Below are 18,439 nucleotides of genomic sequence, written 5' to 3' on the forward strand. Positions count from 1 at the left end.
CTCACTGCTGCCATCAGGAAGGTGGTACTGGACTCACACCACCAGGTTCAGGAACAATAATTACCCCTCAACCATAAAGCTCCTGAACCAGAGGAGATAACTTCAGTCAAACTCATTTGCCTCATCACTGAACTGTTCCCACAAACTATGGACTCACTTTCAAAGACTCCATCTCAATGTTCTTGATATTTATTGCTTACTTGTTATTATCTCCTACTTTCTTCTTAATTTTTATATTTGCAGTTTGTTGTCTTTTGCACACTGGTTGTCCACTCTGCTGATGCAACCTTTCATTGATTCTATCGTGATCACTGGACTTATTGAGTATACCCGCAAGAAAATGAACTCAGGGATGTATATGGTGACATATATGTCCATTAAATTAATTTTTTGTAATCAAAGAATCACTGTACTTCATTGTTTAAAAACTGAATAACACATACACTAGGTAAAAATAAGTGAAATAAAATTTCACGTGTCAAATTCTATGAACAGAATGGAATTTTAAAAATCTTGCCTCTGTTCAACTTTGAAGCTTAACAATATCAAAAGCTTACATACATGTTCTTAATCTAATAGAATGTCCCAGAACACATCATAGGAGCACCGTCAAATAAAATTGGATACAATCTACAGATGATTAGAACAGAATGACTGCAAGTTTGGGGAAAGTTAACGTTAAAACTGGATGATAAAGGTAAGAAAGGCGAAGGCAAAGGTGATCAATAAGAAAATTACTGAGTACACCTATGTATTCTGATATCATGTAACATAAAACAGCTTGATCATAAACAGCGTAGTATTACAGGTCGAGTACCCCTTATCCAAATTCAAAAATCCAAAAACCTCTGAAGTTAATGAAAAATGAAGATTGATTTTGTATCGTCAGTATTGGAGTGAGCACATGCCACTTAACGGTATGCTGATCATGAAACAAGCAAAGATCTATCATGACCAACTAAGCATTGAAGGCAGTTGTGAATACTCGGCAGGCTGGTTGCAGAAATTTAAGAAAAGGCACAGCATTAAATTCTTAAAGTGTCTGCCAATCACGAAAATCTAGCACCAGAACAAGTCTACGATGCTGATTGTTTTTATATTTTATGCAAATGCAATTAAATTTTTAAAGCATCACTGATGAAAATCTAACACCAGAACAAGTCTACAATGCTGACTTTTTATACTATACATAAAACCTAAAAAAAAGATACAAATACAGTGCACTGTAACTTTTTAATCAAAACATGGCATTGTAGGTGGAGACTGAAAGCTTGCCATTGTTAGTTGTTGTTCAACAACTGATTCAAGTATTCTCCCAATGCTGCTGTACTGCTTTTGTTACACTGCACACATTCTAATTTTCAAAATTTTATATTTTCACATTATATTAATGGTACGTAATAATTTTTACCATTAAGTACATGTGTGATGAACAAGTGCAAGACCAAGACTGCTTACTAGTTGCACATAAATTCAGAAGCAGAAATGAAGGCAATCGCAAGCTATCTCATTATATATTCCAAAATCCAAAACATTTCCAGACCCAAGCATTTCGGATACGGGGCACTCAACTTGCATTATTAAAATCTGCCAACATGGAACAAGAATGCACTACACAAATTCAAAAATGTGGAAGTAAACGGCTATCTTCCAAGAAGGAGTGTTTGAGTCACTGGCTGGTAGTCAAGGAAAGGGGTAAAACTGCAGGTGATGCATTGCCTGCATTTTAATGGGAAGATTCAATGTGAAGGGAGCAAGTGTTGGTGGCAATGGAAGAGGAAATAATATCTGCAGTTTTTCCTTTTGTTTTCAAATACATACCTTCATTAGGTGGGAAGCTAAGTGTTCAGTCAAGTTTTCTATGCTTGGGTGAACATAAGCATGGAAAGTACTCAAGAAGCTAGCTTGTCTTCATTTTCCTGTCAATTTTGAATGTTGACTGATTTTAATAACTGTAACACACTATTTACGAACAAATGATTTACTGTCACATAGTATCAGGATCTAAAAAATAGATTCAGATTTATCACATGTACATCAAAACACAGTGAAATGCGTAATTTGTGTTAACAACCAATACACATAGGGATGTGCTAGGGGTAGCCAGCAAACATCGCTACACATTCTAGTGGCAACATAGCATGCTCACAACACTCCGCAGGAAAAACATTGAACACAATAAATAACAGCCTAAAAAAATGCACATATATAGGCAATGGTGAATAGTTATGTGTCCTTTTATTATTTAAGTGCTCACCAGCATTTCAAAAAAAAATGGTTGCAGGGCCTCTGTATTTAACATCAAACTATTAATATCAACAGGTCAGACAGTTTCTGTGGAGAGGAATAACAAGACAACATTTTGGGCTGAGACCCTTTATCAAGACTGTTTTTTATGTTTGTTGTTATATCTATTTAGTTTCAAACCAGCAGAAACTGGAAATGTGTTCAAAATATACTTTTATTATTTATGCAGTGAAGCTACAAGACTTCATTTAAAAATTGTAGTTATATTAATACTAATTTATGCCAATAATCTGATGTAATACCAATGTGCATATTTATAGGCATGAAAAACTGCACATGCTATTGGATACGTATATTTCCTTTACTAACAATGAAATACTAATCATGTCCACAACTAAAAGGAACAAGTATTTTCAGTGATGACTAGCTGTGAATTTGAACACAGAGGCATACAATGGTTGCACAGCAAACGTCCATACTGAACAGGCATCTGGGAAGGCAAATAGAATCTGAAATATGTATTTTCTAGTAGGAACTAAACAGGATGCCCTCATCTGAATCGAATTGACTTTATTTCTTACATCCTTCATATACGTGAGTAAAAATCTTTACGTTACGCTTTCGTCTAAATGTGTAATGTGAAATTTATAGTAATTTATGAATAGACGTACAACAGGTCAGTCACTATAATATAGAAATACAACTGTATCAGCATAAATTAATCAGTCTGATGGCCTGGTGGAAGAAACTGTCCCAGAGCTTGTTGGTCCCAGCTTTTATGCTGCGGTACCATTCCCCAGATGGTAGCAGCTGGAAAAGTTTGTGGTTGGAGGACTTGGGTCCCCAATGATCTTTCGGTCCCTTTCTACACACCTGTCTTCGTAAAGTGTCCTCAATAGTGGGAATATCATATCTACAGATGCCCTGGGCTGTATGCACAATTCTGCAGAGTCCTGTGATTGAAGGAAGTACAGTTCCCATACCAAGCAGTGATGCAGCCAGTCAGGATACTCTCAATTGTGCCCCTGTAGGAAGTTCTTGGGATTTGGGTGCCCATACCAAACTTCTTCAACCATCTGAGGTGAAATGTTCTTCAAACATTTTGGTGATTTTGTTTTAAAAAACAGGCCATCATATAGATGCAAGCTACTTACTTCTTACATTAGTGTAAATATGATATGATAATGTTGCCCTGAACGTCAGATGCACAGTTAATTATTCCCTTAATTTCACAGCTTATTATAAGAAATCAATTATAATACATTTCAAGCAAAGTAATCACTGATAGGAAAAATAAAAATTGATTGAAAAGACTAAACCTCAATTCCAGTAGCCATAACCCAAATGGGAAAAGGCTGAAATGAATCTGCCTATAAAAATAATTTGGGACATTACAAAAATTACCCTAAACTGGTAACCCTTTTGAAAACTAGTTCTGAAGATGTTATCAAGTGATCAGTTCCCCATTTTCAAACTGATGATACAAGTCACACATGGAAGCCAAGTCATGCACTACTGAACAAACAATTTGTGTTTTAACCATGGTCACCTTCACAAGTCCATTGTAAAGAAAGAACAGAGTAATGACACTACAACTTGTTATTCTAGCAGGCTATTTGGGGGAAAAAAAAACAAACTTATAACAGCATATATTTTCTGTAACTTTTTTTAAACTGTGTGGTTTTTCACTTTATTACTGCGAAATGTTTCCTTGTGACACATAACTATACCCACCTGAAGCCATTTCTGGGAAAGTTAAAAAAAACTTGCATAAAACTGCTCCATTAGGACCAGTCATAAATTTTATAACCTAACAGTCTCTTCATACTTATACTGGCTTGGTACATATCTACACTTGGAAAAACTGCCCATTTGAATTTAAAACCTTGGCTGAAAACAAAACCAACGACAAGATTAGTCATGAAAACCATAAAAAGCAAATACAATTAGTAACTGATTTTGTATTTAAGTCAGTAAGCGCAAGACATATTTTTCTATATTGTGTGGCAGTTTTTCCAGTACTTTTCCTGGACTACACTGCACCCAATGAGCAAAGCTGAAAATAAAGGGTCAAATACTTTTAAATGTTAATTATAAAAAATACATTATTTTATGCCAACAGAAAGCAATACAAAAAAAATGCTGCTTTTCCTACCCAACTCTTTTCTCCTGTACAAGGGGATGTGACTGGGGAAAGCAGAAGGTGGTGGTGGTGAAAGGCAGGTTGCCATGAGATACCATGAGCTCTACTGTGGAAAGGAATCAAACACATTTCCTAAACCATGAAATTAAGCATCACGAGTTAACATCCAGTATCGTGCAGAAGACTTAGGCATATATACACAGCTAGGGTCCCTAAGACTTTGGTACAGGACTGACAGCTGGATCCTGGGCTTCCTGTCAGATCGCCAGCAGGCTGTAAGAGTGGGCTCCCTCACCTCCACCCTCTGACTCTCAATACAGGAGTCCCTCAGGGCTGCGTACTGAGTCCCCTCCTTTACTCCCAATATACCCATGACTGTATCGCCACCCACAGCTCTAATCTGCTAATTAAATTTGCTGACAACACTACATTGATTGGCCTCATCTCAAACAATAATGAGGTGGCCTACAGGGAAGAAGTCATCTCTCTGACACAGTGGTTCAAGAAAACAACCTCCTCCTCAATGTCGCAAAAACAAAGGAGCTGGCTGTGGATTACAGGAGAAATGGAGACGGGCTAACCTCTATTGACATCAATGGATCTGCAGCTGAGAGGGTAAACAGCTTCAGGTTCCTCAGCATCCACATCACCGAGGACCTCATGTGGTCTATACACACCAGCTGTGTGGTGAAGGCAGCACAATAGCGCCTCTTTCACCTCAGATGGTTGAAGAAGTTTGGTATGGACCCCCAAATCCCAAGAACATTCTACAGGGGCACAATTGAGAACATCCTGACTGGCTGCATCACTGCCTGCTATGGGAACTATACCTCCCTCAAACACAAGACTCTGCAGAGAGTGGTGCGGACAGCCCAGCACATCTGTAGTTGTGAATTTCCCATGATTCAGGACATTTACAAGAACAGGTGTGTAAAAAGGGCCCGTAGGTTCATTAGGGACCCGAGTCACCCCAACCACAATCTATTCCAGCTGCTACCATCATGGAAACTGTACCGCAGCATAAAAGCCAGGACCAACTGGCTCCAGGACAGCTTCTTCCACTAGGAAGAACTGATGAACTCACACTGATCTGAGTGTACTCTGTATTACATTGACTGTTCTATTTATTATAAATGATTATAATTATTATGATTGCACATTGCACATTTAGACGGAGACATAACGTAAAGATTTTTACTCCTCATGTATGTGAAGGATGGAAGAAATAAAGTCAATTCAACATTGGGCTAATTCAACACTGGTAATTTTATCTATTGCATTGTACTGCTGCCACAAAAAAAAGTAATTTCACATGTGAGTGATGATAAACCCGATTCTGATATGGGTCTCTATAGTGGACCTAAAGTGCGAAGGGGGCAGGGAGAGGGGAATCATGGTTGGGAGACGGGGGAAAAGAAAGGGGAAGTAGTGGGAAGCACTAGAAATCATTCCGTAATAGTCAATAAATCAATTGTTTAGAATCAAATAACCTTGTGTGGTGTCTCAGGACTGGGTGTGTATGCACCTCCTGCCCCTGGCATTTCTTCTCTGCTACCTGTCCCACACACCTCCACCCTCGCCATTCCCAACAACCTTTGCTACCGCAAGATTTACAAACTCGCTCTCCATTCCATGTTGCAAAGTACAATACTGTGCAAACATCTTAAGCACCCTAACTCTATCTATATTATATACATATACAAACACACACACCCCCAAGACTTTTGCACAGTACTGTACATATGGTACCTGATCCAATTAACAAAATTGATTCCTGGATTGCTGACAGACAATAGACAATGTAACATAGCCTAATATGCATTTTTTAATATTTTCAGCACAGAATGCTCCAAAATGAAACAAAGGAGAAATATTAGCTATGGTAGCACTTGCTTATCAGGAGATAGACTGAACAAATTCTGTTTTGATCCTTCTCAGAACTTCTCCCTCAAAATATTCTTGAATGAAAAATTCAAAAACATTATTATTTTTTGCTGCTAATGCCCTTCCTAGTCACTTTCAAGTTGTTGACCTCAGAGTCATTCTGGATTTCTGTCTCTCTCAGGAGACAGATTATTAATCAATATTATTATAAGAGGTGGAAAGAGAAACAACTAACATTCCTGGTAGTCAGTCTCCAGTCTGTTCTGACAAAGGATGTGAAAACTTTATGTGTTTATCTCTCCATAAATGCTTCCTCTCCTTCAGTGTTTCTGGTACTTTCTGTTCTTATTGAGAAAAAAACACCCCAGATGCTGGACATTTAAAATGTTTCCATTACAAGCCCACCTTGACTTTACTACCTCACACCCTGATTCATTTAAGAACTTCATTCCATTTTCCCAGTTACTCCATCTCCATCATGTATCCCTTTATATATAGGTACCATCAAAGTTCACAAATCATATCTCAACAGCAACCTCACTCCCAACACAACAAAAAATAGAACTGATTGTGGACTTCAAGAAGGGAAAGACGGAAGAACACACACCAGTCCTCACTTAGGGATCAACAGTGGAAAAAGTAAACAGCTTTAAGTTCCTGGGTGTCAGCATCTCAGAGGATCTAACCTGGGTAAAATACAGAGATGCAATCATGAAAAAGTCACACCCGCAACATTAGGAGTTTGAGGAGATTTGGTATGTCACCAAATACACCTGCAAATTTCCAGATAAATGGTGGAGAACATTCTGACTGCTTGCATCACAACCTGGTAAACAGCCTCCATTACACAGAACCGAGAGCTGCTTAAGATGGGTGCAGACTCAACCAATTCCATCACAGGCAGAACCCTCCCCACCAGAGGAAATCTTCGAAAGGCAGTGCCTCAGTAGGATGTATCCATCATTAAGGACCCTCGCCATCTAGGATATGTCCTCTCTTCATTAGCATTATCAGAGAGGAGATATAAATGGCCTGAAGATCCATACTCAATGATTAAGGAATTTTTTTTCCACTTTTACCAATAGATTTTGAATGGTCCATGAAGCCATGAATGACTCTATGACACTTTGCCCTATTCATTGTTTAGTTTATAGATTTCTGCCTTTGTAATGCAGCTACAAATTGCATATCATATGCCAGTGATAATAAATCCAATTCATCAATTTCCTGTAGTTCTGCTTTCAAATGCCCTCTCTGGGCCACAGGAAATGCAGAGCTCTGCTGGCTTTCCCTCTTAATCCCACCATTTTCCACATTCAACAAACAAATTTCGACCATCAATCCTCCCCACCTTCCCCTCTCACTTCTTTGAAGGTACAGTTCCATTGGTGAACCCCTGGTCCATTTTTTCCACCCACCAACCCTTCCATTTTCTAAGCTCTCTCATGCGACTGCCCGAAATGTAACATGTGATGTAACAACATTTCTCCCCTGTACATTGTATTCAGTGCTCATGATGTGGTTTTCTCTACGGTGAGGAAATCTGAGACAGTGAGGCAACTTTACAGAGTACTTCTGCTGAGTCAACAAATTGCATTTTCGTTCTCCATCCCATTCTGACCTCTGGTCTCATGCACAGGACTCAACATAAACTGTGAAACAGAATCTCACTTTACATCTATTAAACAGGCTGCTCCAAAACTATTCTGGCCACACCCTCAGAGATATCCCCATTGTCTTATCCATCCCTATCAAAGTAAAATTATTTCCTCACTTCTCCATTTTTGACCAAAGCTTTTATTTACTAAAAATGTTAAATCTTTTTCTCTTTTCCCAGATGTCGAGTTTTTTCACTATTTTCTGTTTACATTTCACATTTCCAGATTCAACAATTTTATTTTTTGATTTTCAGGAAAAGTACTTTGGGAGATTAATCAGATCAGAACATTACATGCGCACTGTTTTAAACTTCCTCCACCAACAAATTTTCCTGCTAATTAAGGGAGGTGATAAATCCACCAAATAGAAGTAATACTTTTGTGACCTTGAACTGATAATACAACTTATCATCAATGATGCAAATTGCTCTTAACAGATTATTCTGGTGTTTTGGAATTAAGGATAGCATAATTATGGATTTACTAAAATGAGAACCAGTCTTCAGGAAATAAAACCTCCACACAATTTAACTTCTAATTGATACTTTGTGGTTAGTGAAACCAATCATGTGGGTGTGGGACATTCACTGTCCCATTGAAACTACATAGGGCAAGTCAATAGATAAATGTTCCTGCGATGAGCACATTGGTAAAGAAGTATCCATGCCATTAAGACACAGTTCAGAACAAATCTGCCTGATGAAGTCTCAGCCCAAAATGTCAAATGTTTACTCTTTTCCACAGCTGCTGCTTGACCTGCGGAGTTCCTCTAGCATTTTGTGTGTGTTGCTTTGGACTTCCAACATCTGCAGATTTTCTTGTGTTTGTCAGGACAAATCTGTTTTGTCACTTAACCTTCTGGTTAGTTGTATATTCATGGAGCCTTCCTTCAATAAAAGGCTTTTGGAACAGACAGCAGTATTGAAAAAAACACTTCTTCTCCTCCCCCACCCCTTTTATTCTGGCACCTTCCCTCTTCCTTTCCAGTTCTGAAGGGTCTGAGCCCAAAACCTCAACTGTTGTCCATTCCCATAGATGCTACAGGACCTGCTGAGTTCCTTATGCATTTTGAAAATTAAAATACCATTAACATTAGTGTCCAGCTTTGATAAATAAAAGATTTCACAAATCAATTGTGACGGATAAGAAATATACACAAGTCAATCTTTTAATGTATTGTACAGAGCTGAATACTTTCCTTACAAGTTTTAAAGTTTAAAGATTATTAAACAAAATTCATTTGAAATGAAGTATGTTTTACTATTACTTGTGTACAATGGATTTCTATTATTTTCATTTTCACTTTGGCCAAAGTCAGCTTCCAGCTGGGTTCCAAATCCCTTAGAAAACACAACAGAAATCCTCAACGCAAGTCCTGACTCTCCTGTACCTTTGCTGCTGCCATCTGGAAGGTGGTACATGAGCCTCAGGACAAACACCACCAGATTCAGAAACAGTTATCACCCCTCAACCATCAGGCTCCTGGACCAGAGAGAGTAACTTCACTCAACTTCACTTGCCCCATCATTGAAATGTTCCCACAACCTAAGGACTCATTTTCAAGGACTTCACCTCATGTTCTTGATATTTATTGCTTATTTATTATCATCTTTTTGTATTTGCACAGTCAGTTGTCCTTTGCACACTGGTTGAACGCACAGTTGGTGCAGCCAACTGATTCTATTATGGTTATTATTTCATTATGGATTTATTGAGCATGCCCCCAAGAAAATGAATCTCAGGGTTATATATGGTGACATATATGTACTTTGATAATAAATTTACCTTGAACTTTAAAATACTATTTATCACAGACTATCAATAACACATTGTCTTGTTGGCAGTTTGTAATAGAAAAATAATTTAACAATGAAAGATGCTGAAGTTTTGAGAGTTCAAGCTTTAAGCTGTTCCAAGTTGTTCTTTAGGAAAACTCACTCAAAAGGAGAGGGAGGCACCTTTACTACTGATCTCTAGAGATGCATGGAAATGAGGTACATCCTTAAAAGCCAATTAAGTCATCTAAAATTTAGAAGCATTTTAGAATCCTTACACAAGGGATTATGTAGCTCTATTCCCACCCCCAAAAGATCACATAATTTTAAATTTCTGTCCAATTAAAATTTTCAACATGATTCCTTTACTTCCCCATATTTTGTACATCAATAAAACAAAATGGGTATATCAACCCGAGAATCTATTATCTAAGATCTACATTTGATTCTAGAGTAAAATTGACAAACATTATTTGATTACACAACTCAAATCTTCACTTAGCCCTCAATAAAATAAGAACACTCAGAGCAATAAACCAACCACACATGCCACTTCACGCCTCATGCACATTTAATGCCAGTATAAGATTAAAATCTCTGTTTCTTTAACGATTTCTAAACGTTCTCAGATTTACATTCTTTCCCACAACCACCTCCAGGCTCAAAACAATTGAACCTGCATATTGATGAAGGTTTACTGATGTCATGCACAGGTTAATGGGAGACAACAGAATGCAAGCTCTTTTGTACTTAACAGACCGCAGTTTCAAAAAATCAATTTTTAAATAAAACACGGTGAAAATCTGCGGTGACACCATTTAAAAGATTGCATCTGCTGTGAATTCAGAGAACCATGGAATTAATCATGGAGAAACTGGACGCATCAAGTAATCAACAAAACAAATTAAGAGGTAAGCTTTAATATTGCACCAGTGTTGTAATGCAAGACAGGAATACTGCTATACAAGGCTCAAAATATGAAATAGCTTGTGGTGTTGAATTGATGTGCAATCCTCCATGCCAAAATGGAGTGAAGGGCCGGTTAACCCAACCACATTTGTTTGCATGAATCATACACAAAGATCATATGAAATGCAGAAAGATACACAGGTGTGAGTAAGACGATCAACAAGTGAAATTAAAAAATGCTTATACATTGTCATTTAATGGATATTAGATTACAAAGAATGGTGGAAGCAACTTTTAGAAGCCATCTCCTGAACAAGCCGTGAACTTTTCAGTGCCTGTATCACTTCCCACAACTACCACTACATTAGAATCCTTCCCTCTCTCAGAAACAATTCCTAACCCTCAATCCTAACAGTCATTCATTTTATCTCTCATTTCAGACATATTTCTCACTCTTTTCCCATTGCACTTTCCTCACTACATTAAATGTTAAGGGAACAAATAGTGAGATTTGAACCATGAAGATGAGACAAGAAAGATAACAGTAAACAAGCAGGGAATTAACTAACTTCAGATAGACGGTTAATGGAACATATTACATCTAATAGAACAAAGATGTCATTCTTTACTTTTACCCTGACTTTACTTGCTCCTTAAGAAGTGTATTGATTCATTAATATTAAGAAAGGCAAGGGAATAAACAGAAAATACATTAAGTATAGTATAGAACATAGAACATTACAGCACAGTACTAGCCCTTCAGCCCACAATGTTGTGCCAACCTTTTAACCTACTCCAAGATCAATCTAACCTTTCCCTAATTAAATCTGCCTAATGCACTAATTAAACCTGCCTTAGCACAGCAATCTCCATTCACATGAATGTGATTTATCATCTCCGGGGGAATAACATTTTATTTAGCTTTTTTTATTTTGTGAGTAGGACTTCTAGTATTTTAAACTTGAAAAACGTAGTATTTCTGACATTTAATACAATTCAAGTGTTATTTACTATTAATGGCTAATAAAGAGACTTGCAAACATACCAAACCTCTGACAGCTGGCTAGCTAGGAAATCTGAGGAGAAGGGGACAAGCAAGAATGAGACATGAGCGGCTGCCAAAACTGCTTTTCATATACAGCAGTCTGCCGACACAAAAGCAGGTCCTGTGCTGTACACAAGTCACAATCAAGTCTGAAAACTGGTCACAGTGGAAAACTGCATATGGAGGGAGTTATCAATTCTGGGACAATGGAAGGGAGACCCTTTTCAGAAACAGAATCACATTTAATATCACTGGCATATGTCGTGAAATTTGCTATTATGCAGCAGTATATTGCATACATTACTGCTATATACATATATACACACACATTGGCTGTACTTCAGTTTTTAATTAGTAAAAAATTAAACTAAATAAGTAGTGCAAAAAAAAAAGTAGTACATGGGTTCAATGTCCATTCAGAAAATCTGGTGGGAGAGGGAAAGAAGTGGCTCCTGAATTGTTGAGTATGTGCCTTCAGGCTCCTGCATTTCCTCCCTAATGGTAGCAATGAGAAGAGGGCATGTCCTGGGTGATGAAGGTCCTTAATGATGCCATTGCTCCTTGAAGATGTCCTGGATGCTGGGGAGGCTAGTGTCCATGGTGGGCTGACTGAGTTTACAACTTTCTGCAGCGTTTAGTAAAATTGGCACAAGACCAAGATGACTAACAAATGTAGCACTCTCAAAACATTTGGAAGTTTCCCCAAGGCAAAACTTCAACTTGCACTTAGAACATCTTTAACAGAAATTCATCCCAAACTCCTGATCAAACAGAAACTGAATCAAAGAATAGGATCACGAGCCAAAAACTTTAATTAGGAGGTAAAATTTTAGGATTTTAATCCACTTCATTTCCCACAATCTCTTTCCTCCTTTTGAGACACAGTTGCCATTAATAAAATGAAGGAAGCACAAGATGGATGTTTATATTGTGGCTGGGCCACTGATCAATCTTATAAAAGAGAGTCTAGCTACCTATTGTTGACATTCAAGGGCCTTACCTTTACAGTGTCCTGCCATTAAAATCACTGGGTTCACCATTCATCAAAAACTCAACTAGATAAACCAATTAAATAATATGACTATAAGTGCTTGTCAGAGAGGCTGGTATATGGTGGCAAAACAATTTTCTGAGCATGATGGACTATTCGTTACTCACTTGAGAGAATAGAAAAGAAGCCTGGCAGTAATCAAGACAAAATAGCCAACATTATTATCCTGGTTACAATCTGCACCATCTAGAAATTGCACTATATGACAACTGACGCAGCACCTCCCAAACCCATAGCTTCTACTTTCAAAGACAACGGCAGAAGGTGCATAGGAATGCCATGGGAATGTAGGTTCCTCTACAAATTGTACTTAGAAGTGCATCATCGGTTATTCAGTGTCACTGGGCCTAAAATTCTAGGACTCCCTTCCCATCAGCACTGTGCATATACCTTCACCAGAAGGACTGCAGCAGTTCAAGCTGTGAGCTCACCAACATCTTCTCAATGACAACTGGGGTAGGACAGACTGGCCTGGCCAGCAATGTCCAGAAGAGGAAAATGCTAAGCCAGATTAGAACTTGAGAACACCACTCAGATAATTTGTAACACTAGAAGAAAGTAAATTCAAACCTAATTTGCTTGATAGAAAACACAAGACAGGATTATTATGCAGGTTACAACGTCATTCAATTTATAATCCCGCAGGCTTGATATAATGAAGACCAAGTTTAGAATAAGTTTGACGAACTGCTTAGAAGCTTGCCAAACAAGAAACATTTCTACATTCAGAAACTTGTCTTTTGCTCTGGAATGTATTCATTAATGCAAGGGGAAAAAAAACAAGTGCTTCAAAGATTCTGCTTTTAATTTCCCTCCATTGCAATCATTCCCATATAAGGTCATAGTCTAATTCAGAAAACAAGCAAGCAATTTGCCATTATGTTAAGACCATAAGACGTTGGAGAAGAATTAGGCCATTCCACCAATCATGTCTGTTCTACTATTCCATCATGGCTGATTTATTATCCCTCTAACCTCATTCTCCTGTCTTCTCCCCATAACCTTTGAGGATCTGACTAATCAAGAAGCTATCATCTTCCACTTAAATATACTCAACAACTTGGCCTCCACAGCAGTCTGTGGCAATGAATGCCACAGATTCACCATCTCTGATTAAAGAAATTCCTCCTCCTGTTCTAAATGCATGTCCCTCTATTCTAAGGCTGTAGCATCTGTAAATGGACTTACCCACTGAAGGAAACATCCTCTCCACATCCACTCTATCTGGATCTTTCAAAATTCACCACCCCCACCACCTCTGACCTTCTAAACTCCAGCAAGTACAGGCACAGAGCCATCAAACACTCCTCATATGTTACCCCTTTCATTCCCGGAATCATTCTCGTGAATCTCCTCTGGATCCTCTCCAACACCGGGGCATCTTTTCTTAGATAAAGAGCCCAAAATTGCTCACAACACTGTGTGGTTTGACCAATGTCTTATAAAGCCTCAATTACATCCTTGCTCTTATATTCTAGCCCTCTTGAAATGAATGCTAACACTGCATTTGCATTCCTCCCCACTTACTCAACCTGCAAGCTAATGCTTAAAGAATCCTTCACAAGGACTCTCAAGTCCCTCTGCACCTCTGATTTTTGAATTTTCTCCATTGAGAAAATAGTCTACGTGTTTATTCCTTTTACCAAAGTGCACGACCATATACTTCCCAACAGTGCATTCCATCTGCCACTTCTTTGCCCATTCTCCCAATTTGTTTGTTCAAGTCCTTCTGCAAACTCCCTATTTCCTCAACACTACCTGCCCCTCTACCCATCCTCATATCGTCCACAAAGCCATCAATTCCATCATCCAAATCACTGATATATAACGCAAGAAGAACTAGTCCCAACACAGGTCCTTGAGGAACACCACTTGCCACCAGCATCCAACCAGAAAAGGTTACCTTCATCGTACTCTTTACTTCCTGTCGAGTCAGCTAATTTTCGATCAGTGCTAGTATCTTTTCTTAATACCATGAGCTCTTATCTAGTTAAGCAACCTCATGTGCAGCACCTTGTCAAAGGCCTTCTGAAAATCCAAGTAAACAACATCCACTGACTCTCCTATGTCTATTCTGCCTATTAATTCCTTAAAGAATTCCAACAGATTTGTCAGGCAAGATTCCCCCTTAAGAAAACTGCACTGACTTTGAGCTATTTTATAAATGTGCCTCCAAGTACACAAAAACCTCATCCTTAATAATAGTCTCCAACATGTTCTCAACCATTGAAATCAAGCTAACTGGCCTATAATTTCCTTTCTTCTGGCTCCCTTCCTTCCTGAAAAATAGAGTGAAATTTGCAATTTTCCATTTCTCCTGAACCTTTCTAACATCTAGTGATTCTTGAAAGATCATTACTTATGCCTGCACAATCTCTTCAGCTAACTCCTTCAGAACCCTGGGGTGTAGTCCACTTGGGTCAAGATGATTTATCTCGCTACAGACTTTTCAATTTCCCAAAAGCCTCCTTAGTAATAGCAACTACACTGACTTCTGCCCTGGCACTCGAATTTCTAACATACTGCAAAGTACCTTTCACAGTGAAGACTAACACAAAATACTTGTTAAGTTACCTGCCATCTCTTTGCCCCTATTACTACCTCTCCAGCATTAGTTTTCAACAGTCCAATTCCTATTCCCACCTCTTTACTCTTTATATTTCTGAAAAAACCTTCTGATACTTTTGGTTTTATTTTATTGGCCAGCTTATCTTCATATTTCAACTTTTTGCTCCTGGCTTCTTCCATGCCTTCTATTGGTTTTTTCAAAAGGCTCCCAATTCTCTAAATTCTCACTAATTTTTGCTATATTTTAAGTCCTCTTTCCTTTTTTGCTGCCTTTGACTTCTCTTATCAGTCACAGGGCTTGATCCTCCCTTTAGAATACTTCTTCATCTTTAGGATGCATCTATCTTGTGCCTTCCAAATTACACCCAGAAACTCCAGCCATTGCTGTTCTACCATTGTCCCTGCTGTGTCCCCTTCCAATCAATTTTGGCCAGTCCCATCTCATGCCTCTGTAATTCCCTTTACTCCACTATAATACTGATACAACTGACTATCTACTCCCTGTCAAACTGCAGGGTGAATTCTGCCATTTTATGATAACTATCTCTCATCGGTTCCTTTACCTTAAGCTCCCTAGTCCAAACTGGTTCATTACACACCCAATCCAGAATTGCCTTTTCTCTAGTGGGCTCAACCATAAACTGCTATAAAAAACATCTTGTAGGCATTCTACAATGTCCCTCTTGGGATCCAGTACCAATTTGATTTTCCCAATCTAGCTGCATATTGAAATCCGCCATGACTTTTGTAACATTGCCCTTTTTACATGCCTTTTCTACCTCACATTGTAATTTGTATCCCACATCCTGCCTACTGTTCAGAGCCCTGAATATAACTTCTATTAGGGTCTTCAGAGTTTCTTAACTGTACCCACAGGAATTCTACATCTTCCAATCCTATGTCACCTCTAAGGATTTGATTTCATTTTTTTTTTAACAATAGAGACACCACTCCCCCTCTACCTACCTGCCTGTCCTTTCAATACAATGTGTATCCTTGGATGTTAAACTCCCAACTATAAATCTTCTTTCAGCCACAACTCAGTGATGCTCACAACATCGTACCTACCAATCTCGACTTGTAGTGCAGCTAATCTCCCACATTCCATTTACTGCACACATTCAAGTATAACACCATCAATCCTGTATTTGCCCTTTCAATTCTCCCCCATGTTATACATCAATTCATCCCACCAACTGCAATTTTGCCCTAATCTGCCTGTCCTTCTTCACAATCTCACTACACAATCAATCAACTTGCATACCAACTGCTCCATCCTCAACCCCTTCACTCCAGTTCCCATCCCCCTGCCAAATTAGTTTAAACCCTCCCCAACAGCTATGGCAAATCTGCCCGCAAGGACTCAGGTGAAACCCATCCTTTCTGTACAGGTCATATCTTCCCTAGAAGAGATCCAATGATCAAGAAATCTGAAACCCTGCCCGTTGCACCAATTCCTCAGCCACACATTCACCTGCCAAATCACTTTATTCTTACCCTCATTAGTGCACAGCACAGCCAGCAATCCAGAAATTACTATTCTTGAGGTCCGGCTTTTCATTTTTCTACCTAATTCCCTATATTTACTCTTCAGGAGCACCTCATTTCTCCTATGTATGTCATTGGTGCCAATACATTTGATCATTATGTGGAATACACAAGACTCGTCTACTTACTTTTATTACCTACCACACCTTGAAATTTCAACTCAATTCAACAACTCAATGTAATATTTGAAATTAAAACTAAGTACTTAAGTTATTTCAGAATATATCCAATACAAATGCTGTTCTTTACAAAAGGAACAAATTCAGAGTGGAACACCATAATCAATGACAAGGTATATTTTTTTTCCCACATTAGTGATTAAAATTGCAAACAATTCAGCAGTATTCATCAATAGTGTATTATTGTCCTTAATTCAGACTACCATTTAATCATAAAGTGCCAAAGTAATTAAAAGATTAAATACAGCATTGAGCGCTAGTCAAATCACTACAAACTGATCATGTACTTACACTAGTTACTCTACGATAGATCTGAGCAGCATTCTGACATTCCGAGTATGGATATTCTGACGTTGCCATCTCTAGCATACACATCCCAAAAGCGTAAACATCAACAGATTCGTCATATTTTTCTTCATACATCTCAGGAGCCATGAACTCAGGGGTACCTTAAATTAAAAGAATGTTTCAGTCTCTAACAGACTCAGTGAGCAGAGGCTGTCGGTACTCACCGATGGAAGACGATGATGAAGATGATGATCTGTGGGGGAAGACAAAGTGGAGGCGAAGGAGAGCCCTTCTCAGTTACTCAGCAATAAAACAACACAAAAATTTTCATCTGCAAGGCATCCAGAATGGACGACTGAACCAAGATGACCTAATTGAGAGTTGCTAGAATGAGTATTCTGGAGCCACTAATCCAGAAAATAAATATTTTAAATTTAAAAGTCCGTGTTACAATGACATCACATACAGAATACTTACTTCCTTCTTCTGCTTCTTTTAAAACAATGAAGTGGCCAATTCAGAGTGTAACTTGCTTTTGTTTTTATATATATACACCACTCACTAGAATTCTTACTTTCAATATTGTTGGTAACTTACTTAAATTGCAAAGTGTAACATGAACAATTCCCTTAAAATATGCCCACGTTTCATTTGCAGATTATTCAGTTTCCAAAAACTGAAATGAAACCCACCAGCATACTTCGAGAAAAACTGTTAAGATGGACTATAGCAATTATGCTCCTTACATTTGACAGAAACTAAGTTGCCTTGCAAATGAAAATTGCTGCATGAACACAAATTTAAGCTTTCAATAATCTTGATCTACGAATCATCAGAAAGGCAACTCACCACAGCTTTCTTTATAGCACTTACCGTTCAACTGCAGTATGCTTACGTCTACTGCAGCTGGGGAAAGTAGATGTCCTACAGTTGAAAACACTTGGAATACAGAAAATTGAGTAAAGAGGGCTCACCGGGGTAACCAGACCAAAAATATGCTGCAGAACATAACACCCTGAGATAGTTTGAGTTTATCCACAGCTATCTTTCAGAACATTTATAAAGTGGATGAATAAGTCTAATTTCCTGATTTTTAAACAATGCAGTCACCTTTATCAAAGTTATTCACTAAACCAATTTTGTT

The 18,439-nt window shown here is 38.3% G+C and overlaps 2 protein-coding genes across 16 annotated transcripts in view; one reads left to right on the forward strand and one right to left on the reverse strand.

Annotated features, from left to right (window-relative positions):
- LOC140202656 (serine/threonine-protein kinase WNK1-like) overlaps positions 1–18,439 on the reverse strand; it is a 160,689-nt gene that overhangs the window by 103,608 nt on the left and 38,642 nt on the right. For all 10 annotated transcript variants that reach the window (XM_072267777.1, XM_072267781.1, XM_072267780.1 and 7 more), the window contains exon 4: positions 17,299–17,456. In XM_072267777.1, coding sequence (XP_072123878.1) covers positions 17,299–17,456 — 158 coding nt within the window. The remainder of the gene's footprint in view (positions 1–17,298; positions 17,457–18,439) is intronic.
- Positions 10,425–18,439, forward strand: part of LOC140202658 (ninjurin-2-like) — a 288,428-nt gene continuing 280,413 nt past the window's right edge. For all 6 annotated transcript variants that reach the window (XM_072267784.1, XM_072267785.1, XM_072267787.1 and 3 more), the window contains exon 1: positions 10,425–10,618. The gene's annotated coding sequence lies outside the window, so the exon portion shown is untranslated. The remainder of the gene's footprint in view (positions 10,619–18,439) is intronic.

This window comes from Mobula birostris, chromosome 9, assembly GCF_030028105.1.
Source record: "Mobula birostris isolate sMobBir1 chromosome 9, sMobBir1.hap1, whole genome shotgun sequence".
NCBI lineage: Eukaryota > Metazoa > Chordata > Chondrichthyes > Myliobatiformes > Myliobatidae > Mobula > Mobula birostris.